Source organism: Lonchura striata, chromosome 1, assembly GCF_050655825.1.
Source record: "Lonchura striata isolate lonStrDom1 chromosome 1, ASM5065582v1, whole genome shotgun sequence".
Classification (NCBI taxonomy): Eukaryota; Metazoa; Chordata; class Aves; order Passeriformes; family Estrildidae; genus Lonchura; species Lonchura striata.
The window spans coordinates 38,026,993-38,051,857 of record NC_140703.1 but is presented as its reverse complement, the minus strand read 5'-3'; the positions used below and the strand labels follow the sequence as shown (position 1 = coordinate 38,051,857).

General features: G+C 40.7%; 1 protein-coding gene across 2 annotated transcripts in view; it reads left to right on the top strand.

Annotated features, from left to right (window-relative positions):
* Positions 1–24,865, top strand: part of ME3 (malic enzyme 3) — a 117,621-nt gene that overhangs the window by 21,534 nt on the left and 71,222 nt on the right. The window contains exon 1 of one of the 2 annotated variants that reach the window (XM_085574596.1): positions 21,904–21,971. The exons of the other annotated variant lie outside the window; for it this stretch is intronic. Coding sequence (XP_085430722.1) covers positions 21,933–21,971 — 39 coding nt within the window. The 5' untranslated portion in view covers positions 21,904–21,932. Of the gene's footprint in view, positions 1–21,903; positions 21,972–24,865 lie in introns of those variants that run through there. 2 annotated transcript variants of the gene reach the window in all.

Below are 24,865 nucleotides of genomic sequence, written 5' to 3'. Positions count from 1 at the left end.
CAACTGTGTGGTAAGATCCCCTGGCACGTGCCTTGGCTCTGAAATGAATTATGTTGGAGCATCATTGCTAAAGATGTGTGTGGAGTACCCCAAAGCAAGAAATATTACAAAAACAAACATGAGCAACTTGAACTAATGTGGGGACTAATTGTATTCTGCCAAGCAAATGTCTGTTCATGTCCTATCTTTCCTGGATTTCAGGTAGATTAATAATTTTAATCCTTGGATATGTCTATTTGGCTGTAATTAGACCAGATGGTTTATGCCAGTGTCCTGTTCCTAGAGTGGCCAGATGCTTAGGGAAAAATAGGAGAAGGCAAGCAAGCAGCAACAGTGTTTCCTGCCACCAGCAGTATCTGTCTCAGGGACCTACAAACTTAAATAATTCCATTTAATAGCCTTCAAAAATTTTTTTCCTCCTGCTTGCTAATTGCTTTTAAACTCCATATTCAAAGAAGTTACATCCAAGGTAATGAGTTAATTAAGATGACTGAGAGTTGTATAAAGAAATATTTCATTTATTTTGAACCTGAAGTTTGGTAGAATTGTTTGATGTCCTCTTGCCCCTTTCTTAGAAGAGACTGGGAATAATCACAGATTTCTTTGTCCCTTCAGGAGAAATATGATTTTCAACAACTTTTCAAGAAAGACACCTAGAGAATCTCAGAGTCTGAGGTACTGATGGAATGAAGGCATTACTAAAGAAGGCCTTGAGGTGGTGGGATGAAGGCTCTGAAGTGGGACATGTACCAGTCTAATTCAATTTCTCAGTCTTGGGGACCTATTACTGGGGCTAACTAGACAGAGTGGATCTCTTCTTTACTTTCAAGTTTTCTGGTTAATATATTACATTATTAATGCTCAGATGTTTAGAACCTCCTCAATCTCAACACTGTTTTTTGGTTTTTTTTCAATGCGTGCAGGAAAGAGAATAATACTAAGAGTCAGGAAATGTGAGTTCCATTTGAAGTAGATTCATTTTGAGTCTCACCAAGGTGAAAAAATAACAACAACCAAACAACAAATAATAATAAACACCACAAAATATTATTACCAAAAATTAGGACATCTTTTAAAAAGTAAGTAGTTCTCAGCCAGCTGCTAAAGTTCTCATGGTGAATGAGTGAAAAATTCAAAAATAAGGTGGAGACTTGATTTTTACAAGCCTTAGTGTGTTGGAGTTGAGCTAGGAAATTAATTTGAAATATGCATTTATAAAAAGTAATATTTCTCATTTCATACAAAAATAAGAATTCTAAAGCAGTATCTAAAGTACAGCTCTGAAATGAAAATTACTACCCTAATCTGAAAATGTAACTTCAAGTACAGCACATAAGCACATATTCTACAGCCTCAAAGCATATTTAATAAATCAATAGGATGGAATTTCAATACAAATTACTCTGTGAAAGGGCAAACACCACTGTGGTGATAAAGCTGTAGGGATAAGCCATAAGGGTCTTTTCAACAGTTTTTTGTGCTGATTTTCTTTAAAAAGAACTACTGTAAAATGCACTTTTTCTTACAGAAACAGTCCTTGCCCATTTTATGTAATCATTTGCTCTGCACCTGGCTTTAATTTAAAATAAATACCTATGTTGTCACAGGCTGGGCTTGAAATGTCCACGTATTTTGAAGTCATCTGCAGCTCTGAGGGTTCATTATTAGTTTGTAAAAGAACGAATGCTAAACCAGCATGTTCGTCATTGCAGCCTTACTGGAAACCCCCTAGGAATGCCCTGTGAAGCTGTAGGAGCAGATCCCAAAATTCATTTATGCTCTCAGTCCCATCTGCTTTATCTTACTGGGCACTCCTCTCATTGACTGAGAGGTTTCTCTGAGGATCTCACGGTGGGCTTCAGTTCTGCAGAGAATGTGAAAGAAAGTAATTCTGAAACCTAGAATCATGACAAAATTTTGCTGACTGGAGAAATATGGAGATGGAAAACCCTGTCACTTTTTTCAAAATTGTGGGGAGGTTTCTGCCAGTACAGTGCTGGAGATGACACATGAGGATAACCAGAGGGGAGTGAAGGCAGCTGTGGACTCAGCCTTCTGTATTGTCCTCAGAAGGACTGTGTGCCCTTAAGGAGGCCTGTGAGGACTGGCACGGCCAGGAGTGCTTGTCTGGAGAGGCAGCTCTGCTAAAGCATTCCTCTCCACTTTGCCTCTGAAATTCTTTCCTGACCACATCATTTGTAGCTTTGTCAGCTTTTGTACCCCAGGTACATTAAGCAGCTCTCTTGGCATCTATTTCCAAGTTGCTACTGCAGAAAGCCCTGTGGGTCTGTGCAGTTTCATCTGTCCTGGCTATTTGTTCAGCAGTGTGGTTGGGTTTTCTGTTGGGGGTGTTTTGCTTTTTTTTATTTCAGACTGTTATTGGAGCCTGTGTTATGGTTGTCATAATTCACCTCACTTGCATCCAGGGAATTTGACCTGGAATTCTTTCAGAAGGTTCTCTCTTGATTTGTGGTAGAGTGCAGGGAACTGAGCTGTTTTGTCCTGAGGTCTAATTAGAAGTTGGGGATCAGATGAAAATTATTAATCAGCTTTTCCAGTAGGGCTGATAGTGCTGGACAAGGAGTCAATCCAATGTCTTGTGAATAAGAACAAATAGAAATACAGAATATTTTGGGTTGGAAGGGACCTTTCAAGTTCATGTAGTCCAACGCCCCTGTCATGATCAGGGTTGATCAGGGTCCTGTCCGGTCTGGCCTTGAATGTTTCCAGGGATGGGGCATCTGCCACCTCTCTGGGCAACCTGTTCCAGTTCCACCTTCATTGAAAAAAAAATTCTTCCTTATAAGTAGCCTGATATTACCCTCTTTTAGTAGAAAACCATTCTGCCTTGTGCTGTCCCTACAGGCCCTACTAAAAGGTCTGTTCCCAAGGTTCTAAGATGAGAGCTTACTTTGGGGTTTCATTTATTTGCTGTTGAAATGTTGAAAGTCTTTTCCCCTACAAAAGTGTCTTTCAAAAATTTTTTGCAGAAGGCTTTTGTTAGAAGTTTTCCATTTTCTAATAAAAATGAAATATTAAAACTCTCTTGTTTTTAGTTCAGCTTTTTTCAAAGAAGTTTTACTTTTGGTCATTAGGCACAATAAAAGCCTTCCTACTGTTTTTTGTTCTTCCTCCTGTTACGATGTTGCAGGGGGTTTTATCTTAATAGCTCAAACTTAATAAGCTAGAATAAGAAAAAATGAGTTTAAAATGTGGAAGGAGAAAATAACTGAATTATTTTATTTCAGAAGGACAAGAACAGGAGAGGAGGAAATAAGATTTGAGTAACAAAAGCCAGGCTCTTCCAAGGGTCCTACAGGCACTCAGTGAACACAATCAGATGAGTTTTTCAGTAATTTATCTGAGGAAAAATGAGGCAAAAGGGGAATATGCAAACAAAAATATTCTTAAAATGAAAATTTTCCTGTAATTATATTGTTTAGATCTGTACAGCATGTGTGGCCTAAGGTCTCACTGTGCTAATTAGGTTAATTCAAACAGTGAGAAACACTGTTCTGTTGTTCTCTACCACATGAGAGAAGCAGGGAATGGGAGAAGAGCAATTAAAGATCAAGAGGCATTTGGCTTTGGTTCCTTCAGGCAGATGAACAAGGATGCAGATGCTCTGTCAGTGACTGTCAGTGAAGAATTTCAGGAGGATGAGACAGTCTGGCATGCCTGGTTCAGGTCACCTTGCACAGCATGCCAGGTCTAGGCAACAAGAAATACTTTGCTTGTCTCTGTTCCTGATAATTTTGTTTAAAACAAACAAACAAAACCCCACACTAAAATACTTGGTTTAATATGGGTATCCAGAACATGTTCAATTTTCTGATGATGATGATACCTTCTCTTTTATTTTGAAAAGTCTCTAAATTATTAGGTCAGTGCTGTGCTCCAGTCACACTATTATCTTTGCTCTGTCAAACCCACCTGGTCTTTGCAAAAAGGCATGATCCTGAACAAGCTGACCTGCTCTAAGCAGGGCTAGGACCACATCATCTCTGGAAGTCCCTTTCTGCCTAAATTCATGTGTGGCTGTGTGACATTCATGTTCCTGAGGGAGATTGTACTTCAGCAAATTTGGTCCTTGGAGTTTTGCCTCCACTGCTGACCTGGAAGAAGAGTAGCTCTGTCCTTGTGGAAGGAAAAAGCCAAGAGCTCTTGAAGCCAAGAGCTTAAGGGCTTGAAGACTTTAATTTTTAGCTATTAATTTCTAGATATTAAAAACAAATGGGTTTGGTTTTTTTTATTTAGCTTGACATTAATTGATACTTTATTGCTGCCTAAGGGACACAAAATGTAGAATTTTAATGTTCTGTAAAGATGATTTTATAAGTGAGACCAAAATTAAACTACAACTTTTGGCAGAAGGTGTATTTTTTTTTAATCTGTGCCAAGAGATTGTTGTTTATTTCCTCTTTCCCTATTCCTCAGCATAGAGCTTTCAAAGTTAAAAAAAACCTTGTACACCCATACAGCATCTCTGAAGCAGAGAAGAGCAAGGACATTGCTCTTGCCAGGTAGATCTTCACAGATTACTTAAATGCACTAAATGCACTCTTAGATGGCCAGAAGTACTTGGACAACTTGTTTTGATGCACAAAAGTCTCTGGCTCATTTAAAACGTGACACCAGGGCTTGACTTGTTTTCCACTAGAAATATCTGTGCTACTGCTCAAGATGAGAGTCCATGTGCTCAATATAGTGCTACAGGGGATGTGGAAAATAATTCTGAGAATAGCATCTGCTGTGTGTATGAAAAAGCCAGGCAGACAGATAACTGCTGCCATCTCATCTCTCACAGGCACCGACATAAATTCCTTACAAATAGCACTTCCACACAAAAATTAATCCATACTTTGCAACAATTTTTCATACTCTTTGCCTTGTTTGCTGTTAATTAAAAAAAAAAATGTACATAGGCCACGCCTTCTTTAAAGGCCATCAGAAAAACCTGTCAAAGGTTTATTTTGGAAATAAGAGATACCAGAGCAACTGTACTTCCAATACTTTTTGATATAACCTATGTGTGAGTGCGTGTGAGCATGGAACTGTGTGTGTAACTGTGTGAATGAGTATGTGTGTCACCTGCCATCTGGAAGGACTTAATTCACAGTAAGGTGCAAGTCTGGACGTGAATTTGTAGCACTTGAGATCAGTTAAAAAAAATCTGAATAGTTTAAAGATCACATTTGGTAGCAGGAATTGTTAGGAATTTTGTGCACCGTGGGCTGAAATTTCATTCTCAATAAGAAGAGAATAACATTAGATCCGTAGTATTGTCCCTTGTACCAGAACCATGACTCTAACTGCATACACAGAGATCACAGGGACAGAAAATGTTCTTGTATGTGGAAAATCTGGTTACCACCATAGCTGTTGCCTCACATCTTGTCTAAGCTTTGCCCAGAGGTGAAATGGGCAGACAGTGTCAGTGTTTGCTTTCTGCAGCAGCTAATCAAGGTGCACCACAAAAAAAAAAAAAAAAAAAAAAAGAAAAAGCCTTGATTTGACACTAAGTAAGGTGCCAGATCTGGCAGAAGATTTTACATTTTAAGTGCAGTTCATACCAGTGACTACAGCATCCTTTACATTCACTGTCCCTGCAGAATAGAAAGGCCAAACATTCATCTCAGTTATGCTCATATCTGTAAGATTTAAGTGTGTGTGTGTATGAAGAAAATGGATAAAAGCACATTAAAAAGGGATTTTAAGAAAATTAAACACTTAGAGGAGATATGGGGCTGCTGAACAATACCCAACCAGAATTGTTAATACATATCACCTTCTAACAAGGGTGAAAAAAAAAAGGAAATGGTCAAAGAGGGCAGGTACAGGCTAAACAGTAAAGTAAATTAGTTTATGAAAGATGGAAAGACAGTTTTTAAAATGCTAAAAACATGTCCAAAGAATGAGAAGGAAAAAGATCTTAATCTCTATAAGGAGATATAAAGATACAAAAATATAAAGCAAAAAGAAGGAGCAATTAGCTAAAAAACTCAAAAAAAACAGTATTAAGTCTTCAAACCCTCAAAAGCAAAAAGCTGACTAGAGACTGTAGGATCACTTTATAATCATAGTTTAAAACTGAGCAGCTGGACATGATGGAGACTGCAGAGAGGCCAAGTTCATTATCTGCATTGTTATTCAGTATGTAAGAAACAAGTGAGACAGACAGAGCATTTTGAGGTATATTAATGAGAGAATATATCCAATATTGAGGCCACTGTGGAGGAAGTTATGGTGCAGTAGATGACAAAATATAATGGTGTTCACCTGAGAGCCTAAGGGAACTCACACATGAAGTCTTTGTGTTGCTTGTAGTAAAATGTGTCATTGCTTAAAGCTTTCTCAGTATCTGAAGGTCTCAAGGTGGATGATGGATGTCCAGCTTCAAAGCATCTGAGGGAATGTGGGGAGCTACAGGCCTAATAAGGGATGGAATGGACAACAAGGGATGGAATGCAGATGCTTGGACAACTGAGTCTGCTGAGGAAGAATCCATAGGCTTCTTTAAGGACTACTGTAAACACCTTGTTTTGTAAATCTGCAGGGATCAGCAAGTACATAGATAACATAGTTTGACTGATATTGTCTGTAAGGAATTCTAAAAGTTTTTGATGCAGCCCTTGCCAGAGACTTTCTAGAAGGTGAAGCAATTGTGATAGAAGAGGGAAGATCCTGGCATGGTTATATCTGTAAATAAAAGATAAGAAACAAAGGCTTGGGGTGAATGGAGTTACCAGTGAAGTCCCAGAAGCATCTGTGCTGAGATCTGTTCTGCTCATCTCATTCATAAATGCCTTGCAAAAAGGGATGTCCTGCCAAAGATCACCAGAATGGCAGCAGGGCTTCATATAAGCAACAACTTTAGACGATATTTGGATTATTTGGCTTCTAAAATTGTGAGTGGACTGGAAAGGATGGACAAAGATGACAAGTTTTCCAAGCATATGTGAAAAGTAGGATATAATTTTCAGGAGTTGTTTCTTGAAAGAAAATCCCCAGGAGTTAAAACAGTGAGTTGGAAATGTCACAAGTTCCATCTGCATTTCTTAGTCCTTTCCTTAACTTCTCAGTTCTAAAATTGAGACAGGAATTTAATTTGATTTGTTTTAGTCTTTCCAGTTTCATTTTGTTTCTGAAGTCTTGGCCATCTCCAGAGATTGATATAGTTATGTCTTCTCCTGGTATCTAAAAGTTGGACACAAAGTGCTTCAGCGTGAGACCCCCAAATTAGTCACAATACTCAAATTCCTATGTATTGCTTGGGGGATTTTTTGTAAGACACAGGTTTTACCCAAGGAAATGGATCTAGAGAGATTTGACTTTATTTGCTTCTGGTAGAAAACTGGCCAGTAATAAAATAGTTCCTGTTAAGAAGACTGTGGACACATTAGTCACTGCCAAAGTGACTTGCTGCTTTGTTTCCAGAGCAGAGTGGCTGTGGGTTCATTTAGATTGGAATGTGAGGACAGTAAATTCCTGCCCTTTCATGTAGGTGTATGATGCAGCCCCCAGATTGTTCATAGTCTTCTGAAGGATGTTGCCAGAATAAAAAGGAAACAGGAAAGTAATTTCTGGGTTTGTCTGTATAGGGGGGGAAAGCATTCACTGAGTAAATAAAAGATTAGAAGATTAGAAGCAGCCAAAAATATTGCAGTGGGTGCTTTTTCAGTTTTACTTGGGTACTTCTGCTGCATTGTACATACTTGTTTTTCATAAATACATGAGAGTTAGATCTGCCAGGCCAAGCTTGGGTCCAATATAAACAGATGCAAAACTTTTATTGCCTGTGGTCCCAAGTCCTTATTTTCACTTAGCCTGAATTTACCCCATTGTTATGTTATGTTATTAACATCAGTAGAGTTGCTCCAGGTATTGCTGATAAGTGCTATCAGAATCAGATTTTTAATGAGAACTGGGCTCACTATTTCAAGGGAAAACTGTGTCCTTAAACTGTTGCCAGAAGGAAAGCAGCACACATTTCCAAACCAGACCAACAGCTGCTGAGATTTATTTGCTATGAGAGTTGTTGCAGAAGTATTGGGGTTTATGCTGATCAATAAAGGGACTCCTGTAAGCCAAAGTATTAATGTGTTAACTTTTCCTCTATAGATCACTTAAAAGACTTCATTAAAGAGGAGTGGACATTAAATCACTGCCATGAACATAAAATCCTGTTGTGTTCACGTGCAATACAATTAAAGGTTTCAGGCATTCCATTAAGGATCAGCCCACACTGATCTGAATCACTGAGCAGGAAATGCTGCTAGGCAAGATTGTGAGCTTAACTATGTAATTTTAATTTCTGTATGAAAGTGTTGATCTAGATAATGCAATAATTGCAAATGCTTGTGTTTGAAGACCATGAAAATTGCTAAAAATTGAAATTTTCTAATCATCAGACTGGTCACATTAGGCAGAGAAATGTTTGTCTCATCCCAGGGCAATGCATCTGTAATTTACATGCAAGTAAAGGCTCTTGGGTAGACTTAGGTCTCTGAAGCACATACCAGCTTTTGGAGTTGCAGGTGAGGTCACAGATATGCATTTTTTTGCAAGATGCCCAGTTAATAAATTCAAAAACCAGCCCAAAGTCATGAATGCCCCAACTATCTGTTCTATACTGTGTCCTTCAAATGACTTATTTATTCCCAGGACATTTAGTTTAACCATATCAATTTCTGAATGATGGAATGAGACAGTGTTTTCGGGGTCAGCGGCTGATTTACACTCCTGCTCTTTGCCTTCAGGCAGTGGATTCTCACCCGCTGAAGAGACCTGAAGACCTCTCTGTTGTTCCACCAGTCCCTAAATCAGCTGCTTCCAGAAGGGTGTAAAGAGTATCTCCAGTTTTAGAGAACCCACTAGCTTATTTCTGAGAGATTTTGTCAATTCACTTTGCTGGTCCCAAAGGTTCCCCAAGACTGTCAGATCACTGGGAAGTTGTTTAGTACCAGCCATAACTCAAAATAGTTACATTTGACCTTTATCTTCATAAACATGATTATAGGCTACAATTGTACTACTTTGAACATCTACAAAAGAAAATTATAAGAAAATGCCCTTCTAGGGGGTATTTAGCCAATACCCTTCTTTGTCAGTAGGAGTGTCTTGGCTCACTGCAGCTGCCTCCTCTTCCAGCCACCTGAGGCTGCTCTGCCAAAGACCTGACTTGACCTTATGGTCACTCAGGGTGAGACTTTGCTTTCTGTAAATGGGATGGTGTTTCCTCCTTTCTCTGTCCTTTTAGGCTTCTTGATTTGGACTTTTAAGTAGTAATTTAGGACTTGATTAAATGTATGTTGAAAATTTCTTTCTTTTCTTCATTTTCCATCTGGGAGAATGTGGATCCCTCATGCTGCTTCTAGACTTCTCTCTGCTTTCCTGACCTTGTGTGACTAACACTATCCTGGGATCCTCAGATGCCAGGACTTTACCTTTCTTGACTTCAAAGTGATTTTCCCTGTTTGCAGCATTTAGAAATCCCAGGGTGTTTAAAGATACTTGTATCTCAGTGGATTTGCCATGTGGAGCTTGCTGCAGGCATTTCATGCTTCACACACAATAAACTAATATATATGCCAGATTTGGCACAGAGTCCTGCCCTAAATTATTCCCCCCACCTGCCCACTCTTGCTTTGTGTTATTTGGAGGATTTTGCTATTACAGAATTCTGTGCTTCCAGGTGCTTTCTTGCACCTGAGCATGCTCTCCTTAAGGCATAAGAATATTATGTTCTGCCAGTTTCAAGGTTTGTTTCCTTTTCAGGCTGGAAATACAGATGCTCAACGTGTACTGCGAATTTATATTAGAGTTGCATTCAAAATCTCTGGAAAGGCAGTTCTAGCAGGGACCTTAAAATGTAGAATTCTGCTGCCTGCACTGTATCTTGTCTGTGATTTGTTGTCACTTTGCTTTTCATCCACTTTGGCCATGTACATTTGATCTGAAATTATAGGAGGGTTCCAGTGTATGAAACATTGAAAATTTTACTGCTTTAACACCAAAAGTTCTAAAGGTGAGGTATCTCTAATGTCTTCTTTTTTTGGTTTTCATTTATAGGCTATGTATCTATATTGGTAAAATGTTGCCATTGAGAGAAAAAAATTACTGTTAGCCAACCATTTTTTCTAACTCTTGGAGAGTTTCACAGTAAGTGTGTTTCCTACCTGCATCCACTTCAGCAGCTGTGCATGTGCCTGTATACAGTTCTGGGAGGAAAACTACTTATAGTAGTTAGAACCCGAATGAGACATAAATTGTGGTCTCATGTCAGCATGATTTCAATTCTGCTGAAGTTAATGGGAAATTAGTGTGTGCTTCTAGGCTAGTGTTTCCTGCATTTGGGGCCATCCTGCATATGAATACTGCATCTTCTGTGTGTCTAATATTGGCAGGGCAACTCAACACAGAGCTGTGAAAGAAGACAGAGTTCAAAAAAAAAAAAAAAAGGAATTACTGCAGCATGTTATAAAATGGGTGTTTTTGTCTCCTTTCTCTTTTCGCTAAGACTGTTTACTTAAAAGCTCCTCATCTATTGCCAGGAATGCAGCTATCCAATTTTAGGCTATATCTACTCAATAAACAGAGCATGAGGGAGCCTTTGCACTGGTGTTTTGATGCTGTAGTCCACCTGACACTGCAGGTATTTAAAATAAGCTTCTTTTTTCTAAGGTGCACACCCTCTCTGAGGTAAAAAGAAAACATTTAAATGCAGCTTTGCTGTTGGGCCATTTTTCTTTCATTTGTATAAACTGAAGCTCCTAAAAGTTCACTATGTTGATGCCTCCAGATAATTTACCAAAATCACATGCACAGAGAGAGGCAAATGAGAGGATCTACAGCACAGGGAGTAGGCAAGAAACAGAAGAGGCCATAAGGCAGATGGAAAGGAGGAACTGATAGAAATTTAGCCTCATTTTATGTGTGTTGCATATTGCCAATGCTTCTATTGCATCATCAGGTCTTTTGCTTTTAAGAACTTACTCCGTTATGGGTGTGAATATACAGCAGATATGGTGAAAATACAGGAAAGAAGGATTTTATAACTCTACAACCTGCTGCAGAAAAGTACTTTATTGTTCAGCCTGATAAGCTATGGGGATCATAATGCCTTCATTGCTGTATCTGTGAATGCTCTGTGTGGTCTCTGCTCTGAATCCAAACAAACCAGCTTAGGCAGTCCTATAAGTGATCTTGATTCAGTCTCTGCCAGAAAGGGAGACCTCTCACCGTAGCAATTTCAAATGGAGCAACTTTCATGTGTCTGCCCTGTGTTCTTTGTACCAGGTCTTAATTTTTCTAAAAGGTGGAAAAAATAGTAGTAGTTTGGTAGTGTGTGAGGGATGATACAAAACAACTGTCTTCTAACTGCTTGGATCAGATTCAGCCTGGCAGCTGAAGTCCAGCCCCAAGCAGGGCTGATTTTGGCATTATCAGACGCTGTTCCATGGCTGATGGGTGGATTTCTCCTGCCTGGAATTTGAAAAACAGGCTGTTTCTTGTGCTTTTTTCACTCTGATGCTTATTAAGAATTTGACCTTTTGGGAGGTCAGTGTCTTGGTGCACCCAAGAGTCTTGTAGGTGAGTGGGTATTTGAGCTAAATCTTCAAATACAAGTCAGCCCTGCAGCTATCTTAGGGAGAAGCATCTTCTCATCTGTTTATGGTGGACAGGCTGCCACTTTGCCATGGCTTTCTGAGTTGCATTGTCACTCCTTTCTGTGTGAGGCTTTTTGCTGGGACCCAAAAGCTCGTGTCAGATTTAAGCTCTCAGTTCTGTGTCTAGCTCATTGTTGAAATCTTTGCGCTACTTTGCCTCGCTTCATTCAAGTGTTCATCTGACAGTTATTTGAGTTTTCTCATTGCTCTCTACCAGGTGAAATGGGGCCATCTGTTTACAGCTATGAGTTTTTCTACTAATTTTCTTAGACATCAGCTCACAACCTGATGTGAGTGTGCAGGATTTAAGAAAGCCTATTTTGGCTGGCATAGCAGGCTGTCTGTCTGTGCACATGCCTAAAGTGGTCTCCTGCTGGGGGCTGGGAAGGGATTTCCTCTATCAGGAGCAGCACACAAAGAGCCAGAAGCATTCTGAAGGAGGGAAAAGCTCACATTCCTTCAGGGCATCAGCTACCTGCAGCTTAGACAGGGACATACCAAAGGGGACCTGCCAGCCTTTTGCTCAGGAGACCAGCTTGGTTTGGCATCTGGGTACTCATCTCTTTGACTCTCTGTATACCACAGCAATTATGCCACATTCTCCAGAAGGAAACTCTGACATCCAGTTCCTACCTGCTATATTAAAGCCGCTTAATTTTATTTCTTTCTGCGTGATTCGAGGGCACTGTGGTCTGTAGCTCCCCACAGTGGGAGATCTCTGGAAATGCTTTAGGCTCCAGTGAGTTTGCAAGGATGGAGGAAGGGTGATTGGGTTTGCTTTTTAACTGTCTCCGCACTTGGCCTGTTTCACCCTTTGCAGGAGGTAAAATATGTCCTAAGTAATGAGATTTTTTTTTCCAGTTTGTCTGCAAGGTTCAAAGGAGTAGAGATGCTTGGTAGCTTTTGTCTCCCCTTTGGGAAAGAAAAATGCAGCCCTCAAATTCCTGTTGCACTGCTGGAGAGTGAAATCCAGGGTATTTTGGGGAGGGCCAAATACAAGCATACAGGCATCTGCAAGCCAAATAGTCACAAATTAGGAGCTATGGGATTTGAAAGCAGGTTCTGGTTTATTTGGGTCATGTTTGACTTAAATGAGGTAATTAACAATTGTCCCATGTTTCAGTCTGCTTCTCTGAAGAGCAGTGTGTGCTCTTCACATAGGGGTGGCCGGAGAGATGCTACAGCTCTGCTAGTCCCTCCTGGGAAGGATTGTTTGGGATGTCAGTGTCCAAACTGACTCCTCAAGTGGGCATGGGATTGGTTGATGATCACAAGAGAGAATAAGGGCAAGAAGATGGGATGGAGAGTTGTGCTTTTGTCAAGCCCCATCTGCAGCTGCTGAAAGCATGTCTTAGATTGAGACTGTTCTTGAGTGCACTCAGTCTGTGTTGAGCAGGAGTGCCCCTGATAGAACAGCTTTTAGCAGCAGCAGACCTTGTCTAGGATAAGATATTGATCCTCTGAGATTAAAACTCAGAAAGATCCCCATGGCTGGTTCCATAATGTGCAGATTGTGGGAAGGACAGTGGTGAGCACTGAACTGTGGATGGACTCCTTGGCCCTGTCCTGTGGACATGGGTCACACTATGGAGCCTGAGCCACATGCACCACTCTTGACCAAGTGTGTGAACTGAATATGAAGTTATTTCAATAAGCAACCACTTAAGTCAGCCTTTTCCCAGCTGAAGCAACACAAAATAAGACTTTTCATAGTACACACACAGGGCCACCTTATAGGTGGCTGTCACACAGCACAGGGCAATCCCATGTTGAGTTTCTAGTTTTACAATTGTTCTTGAGCCTGAGACAGTCCTAAAGAACAGAACAGGATTTTCTTTCAGATCTTCACCTCATTATATTAATGTGACTCGTTTATTTTTTCATGTCTATATCTGTGGATAATGCTTTAAAATGGGATTGAATATTTCTTCAAGAGTATGATTTACATTCTGTATTTGATGTTAACAACCTTAGTTTGCATGCGTGTGTTTGCTGCCACTTGCTATTAGTTGCATTTAATTCAGCTGAAATAACAGGCACCTACACAGGTTAATCTCCTGTTCATAATCTGTTTTGATTCCAGTTCACTTCATTGTCCCAAAACTGAGATTCCAGCTTTCCATCTTTTACTGCACCTTGCAAACAGAAGTGATATCTTCTAGTCAGGACAGGTCTCTCTGGAGGAAAGGAGATCTGTCAGAAAAATTTGAGAACCAGTGCACTAGTTTAGCCTTGAAAACCTTTGCACTGCAAACACAACAGGAAGACAGGAATAGTCTGAAAACATTCAGACTTTTTGGACCATTCCCACTGGGCTGTTTGTTATGGTCTGTTGCAAACATTGTGGGCAAAAGTCAGTATTTCATTTTCTTTTTTCTTATACCTATATATGTACTTCTTATAATGTCTTTAGGAAGGACAAGGAAGGAGGTCAATCCTTCATAAGGATATTGGCAATAACCCTGTAGCAGCTCCCTTCAGGACAGTCCTGGACTGAAGTAATCTAAACTGTTTCTTAAATATATTTCATAGTGTTTAATTCAGCTCTGACATGTGCCCTGTGTTTTTTACACAAAAGCCATAACTGAAGGAAACATAAGCAAAACACTTCTTTATTTTTGGTTCTGTGAAATATATTAAATCTAGCAATAAAAAATGCTGATTTATATTTTATGATAACTTTTGAAAAACATGTCGTGAAGGGCTAAACTTCAAAGGGTTTGAAAGATTTGTCTAGAGGAATGCTACCCAACTTGTTTCACTATAATCATATTTGAGTAGCACCAACTTGAGCAGCTCCTGGGCTTCAGTGGGGACTGTGCTTCACACACTAAGGGTTTATTATTACAATAAGTGATTTCAATAAGCAATTTTATTTATAACCCTAAATAAAAGCATGTGAAGTTTTGTTGTATAAATACACCATTGCATCTGTGCATTGAAGCAGCATCCCTGTGCACTGCAGCTGGGAATTGAAAACCTGATTATTTCCAGGCATGTGATCTGTACAGTTCTGTGTCACTGCTCTAATTCTTGACAAAATTTTCCAGAGTTCTAAAAGTCAAACCCCAGTGCCCTGGAAACTACATTTTGCTACGGATGCAGTTTAGTAAGGGGTTTTCCAGGGAAGAAAGTTCACGCAGCACTGAGCGTCTAGCCATTCCTGTCTCATGAGCTCAGTGCTGTAGTGGAGGACTGCAATAACAGCTTTTCTGCAAGCAGATTTACACAGATACACCCAGAACAAACATTTCCTGTCATTTTTTATCTTCTTTGTTAGATACAAACACAAATGTCTCCAAGGACAATCAAGTAGGAACACTTTGAAATGAACCCAAGCAGTGAGCAAGTGCATTAACATGCAGGGTCCCGTTTGAGTTTTCTAATTAAGCTCAATTGTGTTCTCTGACCTGCATTTTAAATACTGAATATTTAGTGAGATCCATACTTTTTTCCTCCTAGCCTGGCTCCTTTCAGGCTTTGTTCAGCATGTGAATAACTCCATTAAGGAAGTGTGAAAGCACTGGACTATGTATTGAATTGCTATTTTGACATTCCAGAGGGAGATGCTACCAAGCTGTAAATTACAGAATTGAACATCATTGATTTGAATTCAGATCAGTTTGGCCTGAAAAGAGGGGTTTAGCTATTTGACCTGTCATGACCTGTTTCTGTCCTTTGTTTAGTAGATACCTGAGTTGTTTGCTAATTTTTGTCCTATTCTCCTGTGTACAGAAATCCCAAGTATTCAAATGTTTTAGCCTATATCCCTTGCTTTGGTGAAATAAAAATAATTTTGTGCTTCATCATAACATGAGATTTCTATATTTTTTTTGGGCTGCCATTCCTCTCTTTTTAATTTTTTTTTTCCCCCAGCATGCCATAGTTCCGGTGTAGTTACAAGGAGAAGAAAATTGGTTATAAAACCCATCAAATTCTGGACACGATTGAAGCTAGCATTTAATATAGTGTTTACAGTTACCTGAGATGAAACAGTAAAGGTACTGAGTTGGAAACCTGAACTCCAGGAAGAAGTGGAGTACTCTCTGCCTGAGCCATAGCCTAATGCAGAGCTCTCTGCTTGCTTGTTGGAGGGATGGAGCTGGGGCAGTAAGACTAGGATGATGAATCTGTGCTGTGCTTGAGATGGATGCTAAAGAGGCAGCAGTAGCCCCTATGAGATGGAGGAAAAATGGAAAGAAGCAGTGAAGTGAGGAGCATCACCTGTTTTTTCAAGTGACACTCAGAGAAAGGTTAATATTTAAGAGACTTAGTGTTGTAGTTCCCTAGATTTTCTTGTTATTTACTGAATTAACTTGAAAGTTTGGAGCATTGTGGAATAGTAATACAAATATACGTCTTTATTTTCTACTTCAAAAGCCTCTTAAACTGAGTGCATGAACACCTCAGCCAATATATGTGTGGGTGCAGATACACTGTTCAGGCAAAAGCCCCAGATCTTCGAAAGGAAATACACTGGTTGCAAAGCAGATGCCCATTTGCTTTCTTTGCAAATCATTTCCCAATTTTTCAAGCAGCTGGTGCTGGCTGTTGTCAGAGCCTGCTCTCCTCAGCAGGTTGCTTGGGTCACTGGTCTGACACCATTGCTGTTCTGGTTGTGCTGCTGTGGCTGCTCTGCATCCTGCCTGCACCTCCTGCCTTTCCTCCATCCTATGCATTCCCACACTGCAGAGTCCAGCTTTTCAGAAACACAGGCTGGACTTTCCTAGTGCAGCAAGGTGCTGTGATGGAGGGGAGCTTGCTGAGGCATGCTGAGGCTCTGCTCTGCTGTGCTGTTCTGTGGGGTTAATGTACTTCCAAGCCAAGTGCTCCAAACTCCACAGCTTGCTGACTCAAGCTTTTGAAAAGACAGATGTACTGCAGCAGGATCACTTCACCAAGTCGTTTGTTTCCTACTCCCTTTCTGATATGGCCTGGGGGGAGGCTAGGAGAAATGGGAAAACACAGCTTAACATTCTTACTTACTCTTCTCCCATGGGGAGGCATGAGACGCCTTCTTGGTTTTTGCCAGTTTTCCTTGACTGCCACAAGATTGTTGTCCCAGTATGGAAGAGGAGACCTTCAGAGTCTGAATTATGTTTTTTGTCCTTCCTGGCTGTACATTAGGGAATGGGAAATATTTTGTTTTCATTCCCTCAATGCAAGTCATGAATGCAATGATACTGTGCCCAGAATTTGGTCTGTAGGTTGGATAATGCAAGATCATAAAAGGCCTGTGTACTGGGCAGATAAAACTGATATAAATGGTTTTTCTTAGTGAGAGAGGAGCTGACACCAAGCCCTTTGCATCTCTTTCCATTTCAGTGCAGAGGATTTGCAGGGGAACAAGTCATGGGCTGTGAGTGGCATTGCTGGAAGTGTGCAGTGAGGAGCAAGTCAGCCCTTTAGCTGACTGAAGCAGCCATCAGCTGGCTCCAGATGTGAGCTGGCAGCCACTTCTGCCTGCAGCCCTGAGCTGTCCCAGCTGATTGCATCCACAGCTGAGAGCTGTGTCTGGAGATGGACAGTGATGCCAGACAGCAGTGAACTGCCTGGATGCTGTGCACAGGGCTGTGATGGAGGACATGGTGGTGTGAAGAAATGGTAATTCAAGAATGCTTGTCACTGTGGTGCAGTAACAACTACACCTAAGCTTAAAGGAATGGGAAGGAGAGAACAAAGGCGAGAAACAAAAGATGTACAAAACAGAGAAAGATGTACACAACCTGCATTTCCATTAACCGTTTTTTTCCTCTATTTCTTGCATTTGGAGAGATTTTCCACCTGACTGTTACATTCTTATAACAACCATGGTATACAAATTAAACAAATGGCTTGTTCCATTTTGCCTTTTCCAGTCCTGCTTTGTTCCCCTGAGAAGTGTGGCACAGAAGTTGTCTTGGCTGTAGCTGCCAAGTAACTCATTCTGGTGGGAACCTGCTGCTCTTTGAAGCATCCAGTCTAGTATGCTCCTGAAATGGGAGGTGTAGCAAACATTTCTGGTAGTGGCAGTTGCAACACTTACTTTCTATTTGCCTGAACAGCTTGTGCTTTTTGTGGTATTGGTAGAAATGATATAGTAAACAATAAAGAAATGATATAGTAAAATGACTCCATGGTAATGTTACCTGCTTGCTCACTGTACTTACTGCTCCCTCTAAGTTCTCAAGGACTCAGGAGGCCTGAGCAATTTGCATTTATCAGCTGTACTTGAGATCATGGGAATGCTGTTGGCACTGAGAGCAGTGATTCCCCCTTCCTGAGTTTACTGAGACCAGAAGAACCTTCTATTATGGCCCATGTGCTTTGCCATGCCAGAACACAAAACTAAGAAATCATACCTTTAAGCTGCTTGTTAGAAATTTAGATTCCAGCAGTGATATAAGAGAGGGCTCTATTTTCTGTGCTTTTTATTGCTTTCTGTGTATTGTAGGGTTTGAGTTAGCAGTGATTTTAAAGCAATGCAGTTACTGTATTTATTCATTACCTCTGTTGATGATAACAAGCTATGGAGTGTCTGTGGGCACATCCATGGCAGAACTAGAACTCAAAAGGATTTGCACAAACTGCAGGAATGACATAAAAAAGTATACATATGTGAGGTTGATTTACAATAATCAACAGGGCAAACACATGCTGAGGGGAGAAATCCAGCCAGGGAGCACATCTGCAGGAAAGGATCCAAAGGAGGGTTGTGGGGCTTGTGGCGGATCTCAAACAGAAGACTACAATCTCATACTGTTGGGGAAAAAAAAAATCCAGTCTTTATATGAGTATGTAGAGATAGGGTTGTTCTTTGCAAGATGTGTTTAGTGGATCATTCTGCTCCCTTTGGCCTGTGCAATTGAGCAGGGTGCCACGCCCCATCTGGCACACAGCACTTCCAAAGAGATGTGGCCCCCTGGTCAGAAGCAGGAGGTATGTTCCGTAAAGGTCAGTGGTCTTCACGTATCTGAAGTGGGGCAGTAACACAGAGGGATAAATTGGTTTTTGTAGCTATGGGAGATATGCTGGGAAGTAGTGAGCTTCACTGCAAGCAAGAGCTGGACAACAGGACGGTTTTCTGAAGTGACCTGAATGGGTGATGTGGAACTTCTAACACAGGAGATGGTTAAAATTAAAGAGAAGGTCTGTCCAGAGAGATGTAAGTGTAGCTCATCTTGTCTTATGAGCCAGAGGACCTCTTCATGCCCCCTCCAACCCCTTTCTTCTCTGTAACTAGAACAAAGTAACTTTACAACTGAGCAGACCTTAGGCCCAAAGGATGTATTGGCTATGAGATATTCTCATGGGAGTTTGACAGGCCACTTGATGGGGAATGTATCCTCTTCAGGCAAATAAATAATTATATGTTTCCTTTCCCCACCCCTGGGGAACTAATAGGGGCAAGAAGCATTTGGGAAAAAAAATTGGCTCATGTCTACCAAGCTGGACATAGAACCTCGTCCAGATGTATTTCCTACTCTGTGCCAACATGCAGTGGGCTATGTCAGCAGGACATTGGCAAGGAGAGGAGCTGGATTTGTCCATTGAAGCATTCAGCTGGGGAACAGCATGCACAGGAATTCACTTTTATTAAGTAGAAAGTTCAGCTGGAAGCAAAAGATGTGCAGAGGCTGCTGCTCTCTGTGGATTTATGTTGGCACTGTGAGCATAGCCTGAAATCAGAATGATGGAAATGCAGCATCCAAACCAGGGAACTCCTGCTTGATTTTCACAACCTTTTTTGGTGTGTCTGTATCACATAGACAACATAGGTAATACTTGCTTTCTCCCTTCTTCTGTGCAACAACCAACCACCTTTTTAACTAAGAAGAAAATTGAAATGAGGTCAGAATTTAATTTAAAGAGCAAAATTACTATTTATGCTGAGTATGAAGCAATTTGGGATTTGCACAATAGAGAGTAAGATGGTAATTTCAGTTTGTCATTTTTCCCTCACTTATTTCCAAAAAAAAAAAGACCAAGATGATTTGAGATTTATTTGGCAAATCTGACACCAGTGCTTACTTCTTGACATTAAAGGGGGGAAAATAAGATGGAAAGCTCAGTCTCAGACAGAAAAGAAATGTCTAGGAATATAACAAACAGACACGCTAATAATTCCATGATGCCATTATGGTGTGTATAAGCTTGAGTACAGTCCAAGGAGCTTTAAACTTCTGAATACTGATTCAAACATGTTCATATAGAATGGATGGTGTGTAATAACCATAAATAACAGGGGTGAGGGAAGAGTCCTGGGGGTAGTTTTGAGACAAACTTGCTTTTAATGATGCCCCTCAAAGTTTTGCCCTTAACTTCAGTCAGGTCAGATTTCGCCCTTTGGAAATGATCCTCTGTGGAGCAAGAAATGGACCAAGCTTTTATATAGGTGGATGGGGTTTGTCTCCAATTTCTGTGAATTTTCCAGGTTAGCTTTGGGAGTTAAGTTATGCAAGTAAATTAGAAGAAATGGAAAAAACGTGCATGTGGTTTTAGAAAAACATGTTGAATACATTAACACTGGATGAGAGCAGAGGGAATTCATAAAACGTTTTACATTCTACTAATTCCTGAGCTACGCAACAGATGTAAGAGTAAACGAAGTGGCACTGGTGGAGGAAACTTTTTTGCTGAGTTCAGTGGACATCTGGCTCCAGTTAAGGGATGCTTTTTTAATACAGAATGAATACCCTGTTAAAATACGCAGCCCTATAGGTTCGGCACTGGGAAGGGCCTGCATTAGTCAAGGGCACTATAAACAGAGATGCACGCTATTGGGGGAAATGTCCAATAACCACCATGTTTTAAGTGTTCACATTGTTTTGGCTCGGGTTGGAGAATTGCCCTGATGACCTGCTCAGGATTCAGAAGGAATCAAAAGAGAAAGAGGGAAGGACTCAGAGCTGTGAGGAATCTTCCCTCTTGACTGCTGCCTTCAGCTCTGATGTTGGTTGCGGGAGATTGCTGGCTTAGATTAAGACCTTCCTCCAGATGCCACATGGGCATCCCCAGCCTTGCTGCTGCTGGTGGCATTGCCCCCTTGGTAGGCTCCATGTAGAAGTGGATGCAGAGACCTGGGGCTTTTGAACAGGGCAGATTCCTTGGCTAGGTTTTTAAAGGCTAGGTATTAATTTCTAAGAAGTGCAAGATTTCATACCTTATGAGTGTTTTAAGGCTGATACAAGCTTTTCACATCAAAATGTTCAACCTATTTTCATGTGACAGGAGTTGTGCAATCAGAGATATTGTCATTCTATTGTCTCTACTTCACCCCTTTCTGAGGTTTTGCTGTCTTTTCATGCAAGTTTCTCCCTGTCTCCTATTTACAGCTAAGCTGTGATTTAAGAAAATCATAAATCCTTTGACTTGCTTTTTTTTTTTTTTTCTTTTTCAGAAGACACCAGGAATGAGAAATTAGTGGGGTAGGACCAGGTCCTAGTGATATGGAAGTTTCTTCTTCTTCAATAAAAGTTCAAATCAGCATTTCCCTGTGGTCTAAATAACAATATGGTACATGTTGCATATTACTGCTGGGGGAAACATTTTTAGTGACAAGACCTCCTTGTCTTAGGAAAAAACACTGACTCAAAGACAGTATTTTACACCCTTCTTTCTATTCCAATCTCTGCCAACTCCAACAAAGTCCATGGCATCTCTGTTCTTGAAGTCCCATCATCCCTTGCCATCTGTGGCTGTTTGCCTCTATTCCTACATCTCTCATCACAATTTTATTTTCTGCTCACTAGAAGACTTCTTGGGGGGAGATGCTGTTTGTCCCTTTCTTTTCCCTTGACCTTAACCATAACTACAAGTGCAACTACCATCACCTATGCATGATGTACATTTTATATTTCTCCACATGTAAATCTCTTTCCAAACTGCAGTCCCTTCTCTACAAGCTACAATTCAGCCTATTTCAGCTACAATTTTACCTGACCTTTCTTAAGGCTATCTGGCTATTAGCTCGTCCTTGTGTACCTAGGATGGTGAACCTGGTATTTCATTCCCTGCCTTTTTGGATCACTGTAAGCTGCAGCAGGCTCCATCCCAATGTAAGCAGGCACTCTGTGTCTCTCTAAAGGTTGTACTCAGTATATCTGCATGTTCTCAGCATCTTTTTGCATAACATCTCCAGTGCATGGTCTGTCTTATGCTGAAATGTCATACAGCTGTCATTTCATCTAGGCTTGTAGAAATCTGTGTCTGAATTAACTTGAAGCATTTTTGCTTTGTTTCAGGCTTTTCTGTGTGCTCCTGTTCTTTCTCCACTTTTCTGTAATGAATCTAACCGGTCTTTGTGGTCAAGGCAGTTCACAGGTGATTCTCATTGCATGGCTTCTTTTATTTGTTGTCAGATGTTGATTCCCGATTCAAAGCAGCCTGCAACATGAGCCTCTGTCATTCCTTTGTAATATTTTCTGCTTTCTCTCATTTTCTCCACATTAGAAAGAACTTTCTTTGAATAACACCAAAGCTGAAACACTCAACCAACTTTTCAAAAAACGACTACCTGACCAAACTGAGCTACTGAGACAAAATCAAAGAATTGTTTAGGTGGGAAAAGATCTTTAAGATCAAGTCCAGCTGTTAGCATGGTAATGCCAAGTCCATCACTAAGCAACACATCTCTCAAAGTCATTGCTTACCTTGCAGGTACTCAAGTGCCCTGCTGTGTGCCTGGACCTGGAAGCTGGACTTCTATGCTTTATAGTCTATTTGAGCAGGATTTGCTCTGTTGGTACCACCTCCAAAACAACTGCTCTGGGTCTCACTAGCAGGGATGTCCCCCAAAGGTGCCATGGTAGTTCAAAGAGAGAAGGAAGTTTATTAAGTGTTTGGTGGGTTCCATCTGCTTACCACTGAGCCTGGCCTTTGAGTCTTTCTTTAACTTTTTATCCAGTATAGAAACAATTACTTAATTCCTTTCCTGTTTTAGGGAAAGTGCTGTAAACCTTTAGCCTGTGACCTCCCTGAAGGGCTGTGCTGGCAGGATCATGCTTTGCATGTGGTTCTCAGCCCTTCCTGTGAGGCTGAAACTAAACATCCATGTTTGACTGCACTTCTGCAGTCTGGAGAAACTTCCCTATGATGCAGTTAAACTGAAAAGTCATTTGGTACATGTGAGACACGGACTAAGAAATTAAACTTGTGAATTTGCATGGCAGCAGTGCCAGAAAGCTGAAATGCCTTTGTGTTTGCAATAAAATGTATATGAGAAGTAAGCTATTGGGAAAATTAGTTCATCTTTTAACTTCTTATTTACTACACGTCAGATTTGTAGGATCAGTGATGTATTCACAAAATATGTGAAAGAATGTAATAGGACTCAATACAAGGTCCCTGGTGACAGAATATTACCAGGAGCCATCTGTACTCTTTGCTGTAGTGCCATCCCAAAACTTTTCTTTACAGCCTTCAGATGGGGGTGGTCTAATGCTGCTACTGAATGGTATTAGAAGGAAAACATCTCATACAGTGTCATTGTCTACTTTTATTCTGTCCTTCCTGGCTCACCCAATTAATTCTAAGAGCAAGAGTTGCCTATTAGGTAGCTAATGATGCAGTAATTTATGCTGGTTACATACCTCCTGCAGCTGGTAATGCATCCCAATTACGTGAAGACAGAAATCTGGACCATCTCTTCCTCGGTCTTCCTCGCATTTATAAAGAACAACATGCTCTCTTTTCCACTCTGCTGTATACATCCATAGGGTCTGTCCAATGTTGTCCCTCCAAGGAAGCACCCCTTGATGTGTTATGCTATAGGATGATTGTCCTGCTTAGCCAAGTCTGTCCTCAGCAGGCCTGGTGACTGCCAAAGCTGGCACTGTGAGCTCCTCATTTGCACGGCATGCCCAGCTGGGTGTCATGCAGCTCGATGGGAGTAGCCTGATTTTCTATGCAGACATTTCAATGGGGCCATAGGCAATAAATCGGTGTCCTATGGCGAGGGGTTTTTCTTTGTGTCACTCACAATAAGAATTCAGCCAAAGATCCTTTGTGTTTTACCTCCGAGACGAATATCATCCTACACTAAAATGACTTGCACAGAGGATTATTTTAACATAACAAATATTTTTGAGCTGGCTTACTGACTTGGCAGCGGCCATGCTGAGAGCGCTGCGAGGCTTGTGCTGAGGATGAAGCTCATCATGCTAATCAGTGCTGCTCCTCTGCTGTCCCCTGCCTCTCTGTACCAGTCATGTCTTTGGGACAGAGACCACCTTTTTTCATTGCTTTGTTTTGATCTCCTGTACCTTTTTTTACAATGTGCTTTGGACCATAAGGCTGTGATGCATGACAAGGGCTATTCTAATATGAATGTTTTTGAGAGTTTGTTCATAGTCCAGAACAACACCTTTGCATTTATTTAAAAGAATTAGGCTGCTTTTCTTTCAGCCAGTCTGCAAGTTACAGTCCTCTCCTGGTACCTGGAGTGCATTGAGCTTATGTGTCTGTGCTGCTGGTAAGCAAAGCTTGTAGGCATAGCTGTCAATACTTAATGCTGCCAAGCTGTTTCTGTAAAGAGCTGAGTCTCACCACAGTGGTTTTCTGGTTTGGCTTGGTTTTTTTCATAAGGATAATTTATGTTGGTTTATTACTTAAACCAAGTAAAACGTTCAAAAGGCTATAAATTATAATGTGTCCACCTTATTTTCCAAGGAGTTTTACTGAGAAATTAATAATATGATCCATCCCATATTTATATAATAGTGATGAAGGTGATAAGCTAAATGGTAGGACAGCAAACTTAGGAATCTCAGTCTATAGAGAATTATGTGTGCACTTGACATTACATGTCATACGGAGGGAAAAAGCATGTCCAAAAGCCTCTGTAAAAACAAAAGGCCTTCATTTCTGCTGTTTTGAAAAACGCGTCAGAGAAGGAAGGATGTGAGGTGAGTTTTCCATGGGAGAGATGAAGTTAACAAAAATCCAAAGAATGTAGATTGAAAATATAGTTGGATTTGGCAGTAGAGAGATGTTAAGGTCTCCTGAATACCCAGGACCCATGGACTACCAGACTTCTCCAGTTACACCTTTGCAAATAGCTTCCCTGTAACATTCCCACTCCTAGTGCTATGCTGCTCAACAGCCTTCAGATCAGAGCCCATGGACCCCATGGATGTATGTCTGGCACAGGCAGGTATCAGTCTTTCTTGGAGGCTGCAGGTGCTACCAAGTTCCACGGTGGAAACTCTCTTGTCTGA